The sequence below is a fragment of the Scyliorhinus torazame genome, chromosome 5, assembly GCF_047496885.1.
Source record: "Scyliorhinus torazame isolate Kashiwa2021f chromosome 5, sScyTor2.1, whole genome shotgun sequence".
Lineage (NCBI taxonomy): Eukaryota > Metazoa > Chordata > Chondrichthyes > Carcharhiniformes > Scyliorhinidae > Scyliorhinus > Scyliorhinus torazame.
Genome location: NC_092711.1, coordinates 134,954,161 through 134,970,146, shown reverse-complemented (window position 1 = coordinate 134,970,146; position 15,986 = coordinate 134,954,161). Strand labels below are relative to the sequence as shown.

General features: G+C 46.3%; 1 protein-coding gene across 4 annotated transcripts in view; it reads left to right on the top strand.

The window, feature by feature from the left end:
• Positions 1-15,986, top strand: part of LOC140419823 (protein NDRG2-like) — a 270,374-nt gene that overhangs the window by 200,284 nt on the left and 54,104 nt on the right. For all 4 annotated transcript variants that reach the window (XM_072503848.1, XM_072503846.1, XM_072503847.1 and 1 more), the window contains 2 exons: positions 729-789; positions 6,802-6,888. In XM_072503848.1, the coding sequence (XP_072359949.1) occupies positions 729-789; positions 6,802-6,888 (148 nt within the window). The remainder of the gene's footprint in view (positions 1-728; positions 790-6,801; positions 6,889-15,986) is intronic.

Sequence of the window (15,986 nt, the reverse complement as noted above, 5' to 3'; positions counted from 1 at the left end):
GCTTCCTATTAGTCAGCCATTTTGTGTCCACGTTGCTACTGTCCCTTTTATTCCATGAGCAATAACTTCTTGCAAAGTCTGCTGTGTGACACCATATTGAATGTCTTATGAATGTCCATGTACACCACATCAACAGCATTACTGTCCTTGACCCTTTTCAAAATACTCCTGCAAGTTAGTTAAACACCATTTGGATGGGATTAGATTTGTTTATTGTCACGTGTACGAGGTACAGGGAAAAGTATTTTTCTTCGAGCAGCTCAACAGATCATTAAGTACATGGGAAGAAAAGGGAATAAAAGAAAATACATAATAGGGCAACACAAGGTATACAATGTAACTACGTAAGCACCGGCATCAGATGAAGCACAAAGGGCTTATGAGGTCAGTCCATAAGAGGGTCATTTAGGAGTCTGGTAACAGCGGGGAGAAGCTGTTTTTGAGTCTGTTCGTGCGTGTTCTCAGACTTCTGTATCTCCTGCCCGATGGAAGAAGTTGGAAGAGTGAGTAAGCTGGGTGGGAGGGATCTTTGATTATGCTGCCCGCTTTCCCCAGGCAGCGGGAGGTGTAGATGGAGTCAATGGATGGGAGGCAGGTTTGTGTGATGGACTGGGTGGTGTTCACGACTCTGAAGTTTCTTGCGGTCCTGGGCCGAGCAGTTGCCATACCAGGCTGCATCACAGCCTGACAACATTTTTTTGAACAGTCTCTCTCCATCCCCCCTGCAGCTTTCGAAGTATCATCGGAGTGGGAGTTGGAGCTGGAGCCTACATCCTTGCCAAGTTCGCTGTAAGTCAAATCTCTTTCTCTGATCTTTAAAAGACAGAGAGGGTTGGAAAGGCACCATCCATGTCTTTCTGGACAGTTTTAATTCTAGTGGGATGCACCATTACCCTCCGTCCCCTGCTGCGTTCCCCTCCCACCTTGTCCCCATATCCCTCAACCCCACCACCTCTCCCGATCCCTCAATCCTGCCTGATCCCTGTGTCCCCCAATCTTGCCTTCTCCCATATCCCTCAATCCCAGTTTCTCTCCCTGTATCCCCTGTCCCACTTTCTTCCCGTGTCCCTCATTCCCAATTTCTCTCCCCGTATCCCACCTTCTCCCTGTACCCGTCAATCCCAGTTTCTCTCTCCACATCCCTCAATCCCCCCCCCACATCCCTCAATCCCACCTTCATGCCATATCCCTCAATCCCAGGTACTCACCTATCCCTCAATCCCACCTGTTCCCCCTATCACTTAATACTATCTTCTCCCCCTATCCCTCCTTCTCTCCATATCCCTCAACCTCCCTGTATCCCACAACCCCACAATCCCCCCTGTATCCCTCATTACCCTTCTCCCTGTATCTCTCAATCCCCCCTCTTTCTATATCCCTTATTTCCTCCTGTTTATTGTAACCCTCAATCCAATTTTCTTTTCACATCCCTCAATCCCACCTTCTACACGTATCCCTCAATCCCACCTTCTCCCCGTATCCCTCAATCCCACCTTCTCCCCGTATCTATCAATCCCACCTTCTCCCCGTATACCTCAATCCCACTTTCTCCCCGTATCCCTCAATCCCACCTTCCCCCCGTATCCCTCAATCCCACCTTCTCCCCGTATGCCTCAATCCCACCTTCTCCACGTATCCCTCAATCCCACCTTCTCCCCGTATCCCTCAATCCCACCTTCTCCCCGTATCCCTCAATCCCACCTTCTCCCCGTATCCCTCAATCCCACCTTCTCCCCGTATCCCTCAATCCCACCTTCTCCCCGTATCTATCAATCCCACCTTCTCCCCGTATCCCTCAATCCCACCTTCCCCCCGTATCCCTCAATCCCACCTTCCCCCCGTATCCCTCAATCCTACCTTCTCCCCGTATCCCTCAATCCTGCCTTCTCCCCGTTTCCTCAATCCCACCTTCTCCCCACATCCCTCAATTCCACATTTTTCCCCACATCCCTCAATCCCACCTTCTCCTCATGTACCTCAATCCCACCTTCTCCTCGTACCCCTCAATCCCACTTTATCTTTGCTCTCCGCTGAAACATCAACTGCCCAGGGACCCTTATTACCATGGTCTCTAGACTGCGGGGAATGTGGTGGTGGTGGTGGTGGGGGCCGGGGGGAGAGGGCGGAGGGCCGGGGGGGGGGGGGGGGCGCAATCATCCACAGTTCGGCCAAGTTGGGGGTGGGAAAGGTGGCCCCTCATGTTTCTCGTCAATCCGGACAGAAATTGGTTTTGAGGGCAGCACGGTGGGGCAGTGGGTTAGCCCTGCTGCCTCACGGCGCCGAGGTCCCAGGTTCGATCCCGGCTCTGGGTCACTGTCCGTGTGGAGTTTGCACATTCTCCCCGTGTCTGCGTGGGTTTCGCCCCCACAGCCCAAAGATGTGCAGGGTAGGTGGATGGATTGGCCATGATAAATTGCCCCTTAATTGGAAAAAATGAATTGGGTGCACTAAATTTATAAAAAATAAATTGGTTTTGAAATGGGAATGAAAAACAATCCTGGTCGGGGGATTGGAACCACAGGCGAAGTGACCACGGAGCTGGGGGGGGGGACACACACACGACCCAACCATGTCCCCCACCCTGCTGGAAACCGAGCGCACCACCCACACTTGAATCCATTACCTTGCAGCAATCCTGGTCAATGCCTTGGAATCCTGTGTGAGACCACCTCCATGAATAATAAAATGTCTCGCATTGCCTTTTTTAACAAACAAAATTCCAATTAAGGGACAATTTAGCGCAAGGCTGAGTGCATGCACCGTTTGTTTTTTGTACACTGTGTTGTGCACTGTTTTAATAATTCAGAGTATCCTATCCCCCTCCCCCTTCGTTGATACTGAGGGGAGGGTACCCTGGGCGGGATTCTCCAATAATGGGGCTATGTCCTCACGTCCGCGCAAAGAACGCGCGCAAATCACTCTGGACTTACCTGGAGAAAGTCCAGGGCAATTCTCCGATTTGCAGGGGGCGAGCAGGGCCCCAGAGTGTTCCTCGCAGTTCTGGCTGCCGATACGGGACCCTGCACTTCCGGTCGGGGGTCCGCGCATGCGCACGGCGGCGGCCACCCCGCGCGACATGGCCGACCCACACCGCGGACCGGCACCAAGAAGATAGGCGCGCCCGCGGATTGATAGCCCCTGATCGGTAGCCTGGCCATCCTGGAGGCCCCTCCCGCCCCCCCCCCAACCCTGTGAATGACACCCGCCCCCCGCCAGGGCGGCCGCGGACTGAGACCGCAGACGGGTTACCACCGGGTGGAACCATGAGGGAACCACGCCGGCGGGAACTCGGCCAGCTGCACTCGGTGAATCGCGGCGGGGGCCTCTTTCAATGGCCCCCTGACCGGCGCCGTGTCGACCGAACGCGCCCGATTGCCGGCGATTCTCCGGGGACCCGATCTCAGGTTTGGCGCCCATTCCCCGGCCCTGCGCCGATGCCGGTTTCGGCGCGGAGGCTCGGAGAATCTCACCGCCTGTTCCTCCAATGCAAGATTAGTGTTTGTACTGTTTGGCCTTGTACAAATGTGATGGCTACTGTTTTAATACTCAGAGTATCCTACCCCACTGCCCGTACGTTGGTACCGAGGGGAGGGTACCCAGTTTCACCAATGCAAAATTACTGTTTGTACCGGTTGGCCTTTTATGTATTTGTTAATAAAAAGATTTGGCCAATCCACCCACCCTGCACATCTTTGGGTTGTGGGGGTGAGACCCACGTCGACACGGGGAGAATGTGCAAACTCCACACGGACAGTGACCCGGGGCCGGGATCGAAGCCCGATCCTCAGCGCCGCGAGGCAGCAGTGCTAACCACTGCGCCATCGTGCCACCGTAAAGTTCTCGCATTTCCGGGGCACTGCAGTATGTCACAAAATGCCTAACGGCCGATAAATTAAGTTCCGGCACACTGTAACCCGGAAGAGCGAGGCACCTCATTGACGCACATCAAAATCCCACAAACAGCGATGCGATAAATCGCCTGATCATCGGTTGGCAGAGAGATGTTTTTAAACTCTTCCATGAGATGTGAGTGTCGCCGAAGGGGGCCCCCGGCACTTGTTGCCCTGCCATCCCTATTTGCCCTCTTGAACTGTGTGTGGCTCACTCAGCCATTACAGAAAGGGGAGCAGTTAACATTCAATAACATTGCTGTATGAGGGGACAATGGGGCGGGGGGGGGGGGGGAGTTCTGGAATCATGTATAGGCCAGAGCGGGTAAGAACGGCAGATTTCCCTTCTCCTAATGGGGACGTTAGTGAACCAGATGTTTTTTTTAAAATGACCATCGATGATGGTCGTCACGGTCATCATTACTGGGATTAGCGCCACATATTCCAGATTTATATCAACTGAATTTAAATTCCTCAAGCTGCCACTGGTGGGAGTTGAACCTGTGCGCCCTCCCCCAGAGCATTAGCCTGGGGCCTCTGGATTCTAAATGCAGTGACTTTACCACCAGGTCGGCGAGTTCCCAATATACATTTAAATATTGCGCTCCAGCACATGGGCGAGAACTCCCATCCCGCAACCTCAGATGAGTGCGGGGGAGAGAGGGGGTGTTTGAGTCTTTGGAGTGGGGTTCAGAAGCCAGGATTCTCTGACACCACTTGTGGGCGTGACTGGGAAATATGGGGGTTAGCCATAAGTCTTTGGCTACCAAATTCCCACCATGTTAATATTTTATATCCTGGATCTGGACCATGCGTGAACCCCGTCTCTGTCCCAGTTAATATTTTATACCCTCGATCGGGGCCTTCCTTAACCCCCTCTCTGTCCCAGTTAATATTTTATACCCTCGATCGGGATCCTCCTTAATCCCCTCTCTGTCCCGGTTAATATTTTATACCCTCGATCTGGACCCTCCTTAACCCCCTCTCTGTCCCAGTTAATATTTTATACCCTCGATCGAGACCCTCCTTAACCCCCTCTCTGTCCCAGTTAATATTTTATACCCTCGATCGGGACCCTCCTTAACCCCCTCTCTGTCCCAGTTAATATTTTATACCCTCGATCGGGACCCTCCTTAACCCCCTCTCTGTCCCAGTTAATATTTTATACCCTCGATCGGGACCCTCCTTAACCCCCTCTCTGCCCCAGTTGATATTTTATACCCTCGATCGGGACCCTCCTTAACCCCCTCTCTGTCTCAGTTAATATTTTATACCCTCGATCGAGACCCTCCTTAACCCCCTCTCTGTCCCAGTTGATATTTTATATCCTGGATCTGGACCATGCGTGAACCCCGTCTCTGTCCCAGTTAATATTTTATACCCTCGATCGGGGCCCTCCTTAAACCCCTCGCTGTCCCAGTTAATATTTTATATCCTCGATCGAGACCCTCCTTAACCCCCTCTCTGTCCCAGTTAATATTTTATGCCCTCGATCGGGACCCTCCTTAACCCCCTCTCTGTCCCAGTTAATATTTTATACACTCGATCGGGACCCTCCTTAACCCCTTCTCTGTCCCAGTTAATATTTTATACCCTCGATCGGGAACCTCCTTAACCCCTTCTTCTCTGTCCAAGTATTTTATACCCTCGATCGGGACCCTCCTGAACCCCCTCTCTGTCTCAGTTAATATTTTATATCGTCAATCTGGACCCTCCTTAACCCCCACTCTGTCCCAGTTAATATTTTATATCCTCGATCGGGATCCTTCTTAACCCCCTCTCTATCCCAGTTAATATTTTATACCCTCGATCGGGACCCTCCGTAACCCCCTCTCTGTCCCAGTTAATATTTTATACCCTCGATCGGGATCCCCCTTAACCCCCCCTCTGTCCCAGTTAATATTTTATACCCTCGATCGGGACCCTCCTTAATCCCCTCTCTATCCCAGTGAATATTTTATACCCTCGATCGGGACCTTCCTTAACCCCCTCTCTATCCCAGTTAATATTTTATACCCTCGATCGGGACCTTCCTTAACCCCCTCTCTGTCCCAGTGAATATTTTATACCCTCGATCGGGACCCTCCTTAACCCCCTCTCTGCCCCGGTTAATATTTTATACCCTCGATCGGGACCCTCCTTAACCCCCTCTCTGTCTCAGTTAATATTTTATATCCTCGATCGGGATCCTCCTTAACCCCCTCTCTGTCCCAGTTAATATTTTATACCCTCGATCGGGACCCTCCGTAACCCCCTCTCTGTCCCAGTTAATATTTTATGCCCTCGATCGGGACCCTCCGTAACCCCCTCTCTGTCCCAATTAATATTTTATACCCTCGATCGGGACCTTCCTTAACCCCCTCTCTGTCCCAGTGAATATTTTATACCCTCGATCGGGACCCTCCTTAACCCCCTCTCTGCCCCAGTTAATATTTTATACCCTCGATCAGGACCCTCCTTAACCCCCTCTCTGTCCCAGTTAATATTTCATACCCACGATCGGGACCCTCCTTAACCCCCTCTCTATCCCAGTGAATATTTTATACCCTCGATCAGGACCCTCCTTAACCCCGTCTCTGTCCCAGTTAATATTTTATATCCTCAATCGGGACCCTCCTTAACCCCCTCTCTGTCCCAGTTAATATTTTGTACCCTCAATCAGTATCCACCTTAATCGCCTCTCTATCCAAGTTAATATTTTACACCTTCGATTGGATTCCAGGTTGATCCATACACATTAGGCCCACTGGCTGGGTGCTTCCATTGTTTTGAACGTCACACTTGGTGAAGTTGAGGCCGAGGGTTTAACAATCCGGTCAGCCTGCCATTGTGCAGGCTGACGTCGCCTTTCCACTTAGGCCTATCTCGTGGTTCTTTCTAAACACTGGTCTCTGTGCTTGATTTCCCACAGCGTTACTCCCCGGACCTGGTGGAGGGACTGGTTCTCCTGAACATCGACCCAAATGCCAAGGGGTGGATGGACTGGGCAGCTTCCAAGGTACGTATAATCAGAGGGGAGTGGAGGGAATCAGGGTGAGGTACCAATGGCTTCTTCGATACCCGGGAGTGAGTTACAGACTGGAATCTAATCGAGGGGTTCGGGTGGGTTATATATAGAATAACAGATACCTGGGAGTCAGTTACAGACTGGAATCTAATCGAGGGGTTCGGGTGGGTTATATATAGAATAACAGGTACCTGTGAGTGAGTTACAGACTGGAATCTAATCGAGGGGTTCGGGTGGTTTATATATAGAATAACAGATACCCGGGAGTGAGTTACAGACTGGAATCAAATCGAGGGGTTTGGGTGGTTTATATATAGAATAACAGATACCCGGGAGTGAGTTACAGACTGGAATCTAATCGAGGGGTTTGGGTGGTTTATATATAGAATAACAGATACCCGGGAGTGAGTTACAGACTGGAATCTAATCGAGGGGTTTGGGTGGTTTATATATAGAATAACAGATACCCGGGAGTGAGTTACAGACTGGAATCTAATCGAGGGGTTTAGGTTGTTTATATATAGAATAACAGATATCCGGGAGTGAGTTACAGACTGGAATCTAATCGAGTGGTTTGGGTGGTTTATATACAGAATAACAGATACCCGGGAGTGAGTTACAGACTGGAATCTAATCGAGGGGTTTGGGTGGTTTATATATAGAATAACAGATACCCGGGAGTGAGTTACAGACTGGAATCTGATCGAGGGGTTTGGGTGGTTTATATATAGAATAACAGATACCCGGGAGTGAGTTACAGACTGGAATCTAATCGAGGGGTTTGCGTGGTTTATATATAGAATAACAGATACCCGGGAGTGAGGTACAGACTGGAATCTAATCGAGGGGTTTGGGTGGTTTATATATAGAATAACAGATACCCGGGAGTGAGTTACAGACTGGAATCTAATCGAGGGGTTTGCGTGGTTTATATATAGAATAACAGATACCCGGGAGTGAGGTACAGACTGGAATCTAATCGAGGGGTTTGTGTGGTTTATATATAGAATAACAGATACCCGGGAGTGAGTTACAGACTGGAATCTAATCGAGGGGTTTGCGTGGTTTATATATAGAATAACAGATACCCGGGAGTGAGTTACAGACTGGAATCTAATCGAGGGGTTCAGGTGGTTTATATATAGAATAACAGATACCCGGGAGTGAGTTCCAGACTGGAATCTAATCGAGGGGTTTGGGTGCTTTATATATAGAATAACAGATACCCGGGAGTGAGTTACAGACTGGAATCTAATCGAGGGGTTCGGGTGGTTTATATACAGAATAACAGATACCCGGGAGTGAGTTACAGACTGGAATCTAATCGAGGGGTTTGGGTGGTTTATATATAGAATAACAGATACCCGGGGGTGAGTTACAGACTGGAATCTAATCGAGGGGTTTGGGTGGGTTATATATAGAATAACAGATACCCGGGAGTGAGTTACAGACTGGAATCTAATCGAGGGGTTTGGGTGGTTTATATATAGAATAACAGATACCCGGGAGTGAGTTACAGACTGGAATCTAATCGAGGGGTTTGGGTGGTTTATATATAGACTAACAGATACCCGGGAGTGAGTTACAGACTGGAATCTAATCGAGGTGTTTGGGTGGTTTATATATAGAATAACAGATACCCGGGAGTGAGTTACAGACTGGAATCTAATCGAGGGGTTTGGGTGGTTTATATATAGAATAACAGATACCCGCGAGTGAGTTACAGACTGGAATCTAATCGAGGGGTTTAGGTTGTTTATATATAGAATAACAGATATCCGGGAGTGAGTTACAGACTGGAATCTGATCGAGTGGTTTGGGTGGTTTATATACAGAATAATAGATACCTGGGAGTGAGTTACAGACTGGAATCTAATCGAGGGGTTTGCGTGGTTTATATATAGAATAACAGATACCCGGGAGTGAGTTAAAGACTGGAATCTAATCGAGGGGTTTGGGTGGTTTATATATAGAATAACAGATACCCGGGGGTGAGTTACAGACTGGAATCTAATCGAGGGGTTTGGGTGGGTTATATATAGAATAACAGATACCCGGGGGTGAGTTACAGACTGGAATCTAATCGAGGGGTTTGGGTGGGTTATATATAGAATAACAGATACCCGGGAGTGAGTTACAGACTGGAATCTAATCGAGGGGTTTGGGTGGTTTATATATAGAATAACAGATACCCGGGAGTGAGTTACAGACTGGAATCTAATCGAGGGGTTTGGGTGGTTTATATATAGAATAACAGATACCCGGGAGTGAGTTACAGACTGGAATCTAATCGAGGGATTCGGGTGGTTTATATATAGAATAACAGATACCCGGGAGTGAGTTACAGACTGGAATCTAATCGAGGGGTTTGGGTGGTTTATATATAGAATAACAGATACCCGCGAGTGAGTTACAGACTGCAATCTAATCGAGGGGTTTGGGTGGTTTATATATAGAATAACAGATACCCGGGAGTGAGTTACAGACTGGAATCTAATCGAGGGGTTTAGGTTGTTTATATATAGAATAACAGATATCCGGGAGTGAGTTACAGACTGGAATCTAATCGAGTGGTTTGGGTGGTTTATATACAGAATAATAGATACCTGGGAGTGAGTTACAGACTGGAATCTAATCGAGGGGTTTGCGTGGTTTATATATAGAATAACAGATACCCGGGAGTGAGTTACAGACTGGAATCTAATCGAGGGGTTTGGGTGGTTTATATATAGAATAACAGATACCCGGGGGTGAGTTACAGACTGGAATCTAATCGAGGGGTTTGGGTGGGTTATATATAGAATAACAGATACCCGGGGGTGAGTTACAGACTGGAATCTAATCGAGGGGTTTGGGTGGGTTATATATAGAATAACAGATACCTGGGAGAGAGTTACAGACTGGAATCTAATCGAGGGGTTCGGGTGGTTTATATATAGAATAACAGATATCCGGGAGTGAGTTACAGACTGGAATCTAATCGAGGTGTTTGGGTGGTTTATATATAGAATAACAGATACCCGGGAGTGAGTTACAGACTGGAATCTAATCGAGGTGTTTGGGTGGTTTATATATAGAATAACAGATACCCGGGAGCGAGTTACAGACTGGAATCTAATCGAGGTGTTTGGGTGGTTTATATATAGAATAACAGATACCCGGGAGCGAGTTACAGACTGGAATCTAATCGAGGTGTTTGGGTGGTTTATATATAGAATAACAGATACCCGGGAGCGAGTTACAGACTGGAATCTAATCGAGGGGTTTGGGTGGGTTATATATAGAATAACAGATACCCGGGAGTGAGTTACAGACTGGAATCTAATCGAGGGGTTTGAGTGGTTTATATATAGAATAACAGATGCCCGGGAGTGAGTTACAGACTGGAATCTAATCGAGGGGTTTGGGTAGTTTATATATAGAATAACAGATACCCGGGAGTGAGTTACAGACTGGAATCTAATCGAGGGGTTTGGGTAGTTTATATATAGAATAACAGATACCCGGGAGTGAGTTACAGACTGGAATCTAATCGAGGGGTTCGGTTGGTTTATATATAGAATAACAGATACCCGGGAGTGAGTTACAGACTGGAATCTAATCGAGGGGTTTGGGTGGTTTATATATAGAATAACAGATACCCGGGAGTGAGTTACAGACTGGAATCTAATCGAGGGGTTCGGTTGGTTTATATATAGAATAACAGATACCCCGGAGTGAGTTACAGACTGGAATCTAATCGAGGGGTTTGGGTGGTTTATATGTAGAATAACAGATACCCGGGAGTGAGTTACAGACTGGAATCTAATCGAGGGGTTCGGTTGGTTTATATATAGAATAACAGATACCCGGGAGTGAGTTACAGACTGGAATCTAATCGAGGGGCTCGGGTGGTTTATATATAGAATAACAGACACCCGGGAGTGAGTTACTGACTGGAATCGAATCGAGGGGTTTGGGTGGTTTATATATAGAATAACAGATACCCGGGAGTGAGTTACTGACTGGAATCGAATCGAGGGGTTTGGGTGGTTTATATATAGAATAACAGATAACCGTGAGTGAGTTACAGACTGGAATCTAATCGAGGGGTTTGGGTGGTTTATATACAGAATAACAGATACCCGGGAGTGAGTTACAGACTGGAATCTAATCGAGGGGTTCAGGTGGTTTATATATAGAATAACAGATACCCGGGAGTGAGTTACAGAATGGAATCTAATCGAGGGGTTCAGGTGGTTTATATATAGAATAACAGATACCCGGGAGTGAGTTACAGACTGGAATCTAATCGAGGGGTTTGGGTGGTTTATATACAGAATAACAGATACCCGGGAGTGAGTTACAGACTGGAATCTAATCGAGGGGTTTGGGTGGATTATATATAGAATAACAGATACCCGGGAGCGAGTTACAGACTGGAATCTAATCGAGGTGTTTGGGTGGTTTATATATAGAATAACAGATACCCGGGAGCGAGTTACAGACTGGAATCTAATCGAGGTGTTTGGGTGGTTTATATATAGAATAACAGATACCCGGGAGCGAGTTACAGACTGGAATCTAATCGAGGGGTTTGGGTGGGTTATATATAGAATAACAGATACCCGGGAGTGAGTTACAGACTGGAATCTAATCGAGGGGTTTGGGTGGTTTATATATAGAATAACAGATACCCGGGAGTGAGTTACAGACTGGAATCTAATCGAGGGGTTTGGGTAGTTTATATATAGAATAACAGATACCCGGAAGTGAGTTACAGACTGGAATCTAATCGAGGGGTATGGGTAGTTTATATATAGAATAACAGATACCCGGGAGTGAGTTACAGACTGGAATCTAATCGAGGGGTTCGGTTGGTTTATATATAGAATAACAGATACCCGGGAGTGAGTTACAGACTGGAATCTAATCGAGGGGTTTGGGTGGTTTATATATAGAATAACAGATACCCGGGAGTGAGTTACAGACTGGAATCTAATCGAGGGGTTCGGTTGGTTTATATATAGAATAACAGATACCCCGGAGTGAGTTACAGACTGGAATCTAATCGAGGGGTTTGGGTGGTTTATATATAGAATAACAGATACCCGGGAGTGAGTTACAGACTGGAATCTAATCGAGGGGTTCGGTTGGTTTATATATAGAATAACAGATACCCGGGAGTGAGTTACAGACTGGAATCTAATCGAGGGGCTCGGGTGGTTTATATATAGAATAACAGACACCCGGGAGTGAGTTACTGACTGGAATCGAATCGAGTGGTTTGGGTGGTTTATATATAGAATAACAGATACCCGGGAGTGAGTTACTGACTGGAATCGAATCGAGGGGTTTGGGTGGTTTATATATAGAATAACAGATAACCGGGAGTGAGTTACAGACTGGAATCTAATCGAGGGGTTTGGGTGGTTTATATACAGAATAACAGATACCCGGGAGTGAGTTACAGACTGGAATCTAATCGAGGGGTTCAGGTGGTTTATATATAGAATAACAGATACCCGGGAGTGAGTTACAGAATGGAATCTAATCGAGGGGTTCAGGTGGTTTATATATAGAATAACAGATACCCGGGAGTGAGTTACAGACTGGAATCTAATCGAGGGGTTTGGGTGGTTTATATATAGAATAACAGATACCTGGGAGTGAGTTACAGACTGGAATCTAATCGAGGGGTTAGGGTGGTTTATATATCGAATAACAGATACCCGGGAGTGAGTTACAGACTGGAATCTAATCGAGGGGTTTGGGTGGTTGATATACAGAATAACAGATACCCGGGAGTGAGTTACAGACTGGAATCTAATCGAGGGGTTTGGGTGGATTATATATAGAATAACAGATACCCGGGAGTGAGTTACAGACTGGAATCTAATCGAGGGGTTCGGGTGGTTTATATATTGAATAACAGATACCCGGGGGTGAGTTACAGACTGGAATCTAATCGAGGGGTTCGGGTGGTTTATATATAGAATAACAGATACCTGGGAGTGAGTTACAGACTGGAATCTAATCGAGGGGTTCTGGTGGTTTATATATAGAATAACAGATACCCGGGTGTGAGTTACAGACTGGAATCTAATCGAGGGGTTTGGGTGGTTTATATATAGGATAACAGATACCCGGGAGTGAGTTACAGACTGGAATCTAATCGAGGGGTTTGGGTGGTTTATATATAGAATAACAGATACCCGGGAGTGAGTTACAGACTGGAATCTAATCGAGGGGTTTGGGTGGTTTATATATAGAATAACAGATACCCGGGAGTGAGTTACAGACTGGAATCTAATCGAGGGGTTTGGATGGTTTATATATAGAATAACAGATACCCGGGAGTGAGTTACAGACTGGAATCTAATCGAGGGGTTTGGGTGGTTTATATATAGAATAACAGATACCCGGGAGTGAGTTACACACTGGAATCTAATCGAGGGGTTTGGGTGGTTTATATATAGAATAACATATACCCGGGAGTGAGTTACAGACTGGAATCTAATCGAGGGGTTTGGGTGGTTTATATATAGAATAACATATACCCGGGAGTGAGTTACAGACTGGAATCTAATCGAGGGGTTTGGGTGGTTTATATATAGAATAACATATACCCGGGAGTGTGTTACAGACTGGAATCTAATCGAGGGGTTTGGGTGGTTTATATATACAATAATAGATACCCGGGAGTGAGTTACAGACTGGAATCTAATTGAGGGGTTTGGGTGGTTTATATATAGAATAACATATACCCGGGAGTGAGTTACAGACTGGAATCTAATCGAGGGGTTTGGGTGGTTTATATATACAATAACAGATACCCGGGAGTGAGTTACAGACTGGAATCTAATCGAGGGGTTTGGGTGGTTTATATATAGAATAACATATACCCGGGAGTGAGTTACAGACTGGAATCTAATCGAGGGGTATGGGTGGTTTATATATAGAATAACAGATACCCGGGAGTGAGTTACAGACTGGAATCTAATCGAGGGGTTTGGGTGGTTTATATATAGAACAGATACCCGGGAGTGAGTTACAGACTGGAATCTAATCGAGGGGTTCGGGTGGTTTATATATAGAAGAACAGATACCCGGGAGTGAGTTACAGACTGGAATCTAATCGAGGGTTTTGGGTGGTTTATATATAGAATAACAGATACCAGGGAGTGAGTTACAGACTGGAATCTATCGAGGATTTCGGGTAGTTTATATATAGAATAACAGATACCCGGGAGTGATTTACAGTCTGGAATCTAATAGAGGGGTTCGGGTGGTTTATATATAGAATAACAGATACCCGGGAGTGAGTTACAGACTGGAATCTAATCGAGGTGTTTGGGTGGTTTATATATAGAATAACAGATACCAGGGAGTGAGTTACAGACTGGAATCTATCGAGGATTTCGGGTAGTTTATATATAGAATAACAGATACCCGGGAGTGAGTTACAGACTGGAATCTAATAGAGGGGTTTGGGTGGTTTATATAGAATAACAGATACCAGGGAGTGAGTTACAGACTGGAATCTATCGAGGATTTCGGGTAGTTTATATATAGAATAACAGATACCCGGGAGTGATTTACAGACTGGAATCTAATAGAGGGGTTTGGGTGGTTTATATATAGAATAACAGATACGCGGGAGTGAGTTACAGAATGGAATCTAATCGAGGGGTTCGGGTGGTTTATATATAGAATAACAGATACCCGGGAGTGAGTTACAGACTGGAATCTAATCGAGGGGTTTGGGTGGTTTATATATAGAATAACAGATACCCGGGAGTGAGTTACAGACTGGAATCTAATCGAGGGGTTTGGGTGGTTTATATATAGAATAACAGATACCCGGGAGTGAGTTACAGACTGGAATCTAATCGAGGGATTCGGGTGGTTTATATATAGAATAACAGATACCCGGGAGTGAGTTACAGACTGGAATCTAATCGAGGGGTTTGGGTGGTTTATATATAGAAGAACAGATACCCGGGAGTGAGTTACAGACTGGAATCTAATCGAGGGGTTTGGGTGGTTTATACATAGAATAACAGATACCCGGGAGTGAGTTATAGACTGGAATCTAATCGAGGGTTTTGGGTGGTTTATATATAGAATAACAGATACCCGGGAGTGAGTTACAGACTGGAATCTAATCGAGGGGTTCGGGTGGTTTATGTATAGAATAACAGACACCCGGGAGTGAGTTACAGACTGGAATCTAATCGAGGGGTTTGGGTGGTTTATATACAGAATAACAGATACCCGGGAGTGAGTTACAGACTGGACTCTAATCGAGGGGTTCGGTTGGTTTATATATAGAATAACAGATACCCGGGAGTGAGTTACAGCCTGGAATCTAATCGAGGGGTTTGGGTGGTTTATATTTAGAATAACATACCCGGGAGGGAGTTACAGACTGGAATCTAATCGAGGGGTTTGGGTGGTTTATATATAGAATAACAGATACCCGGGAGTGAGTTACAGAATGGAATCTAATCGAGGGGTTCGGGTGGTTTATATACAGTATAACAGATACCTGGGAGTGAGTTACAGACTGGAATCTAATCGAGGGGTTCGGGTGGTTTATATATAGAATAACAGATAGCCGGGAGTGAGTTACAGACTGGAATCTAATCGAGGGGTTTGGGTGGTTTATATAGAGAATAACAGATACCCGGGAGTGAGTTACAGACTGGAATCTAATCGAGGGGTTTGGGTGGTTTATATAGAGAATAACAGATACCCGGGAGTGAGTTACAGACTGGAATCTAATCGAGGGTTTGGGTAGTTTATAGAAAGAATAACAGATACCCGGGAGTGAGTTACAGACTGGAATCTAATCGAGGGGTTTGGGTGGTTTATATATAGAATAACAGATACCCGGGAGTGAGTTACAGACTGAAATCTAATCGAGGGGTTTGGATGGTTTATATATAGAATAACAGATACCCGGGAGTGAGTTACAGACTGGAATCTAATCGAGGGGTTTGGGTGGTTTATATATAGAATAACAGATACCCGGGAGTGAGTTACAGACTGGAATCTAATCGAGGGGTTTGGGTGGTTTATATATAGAATAACAGATACCCGGGAGT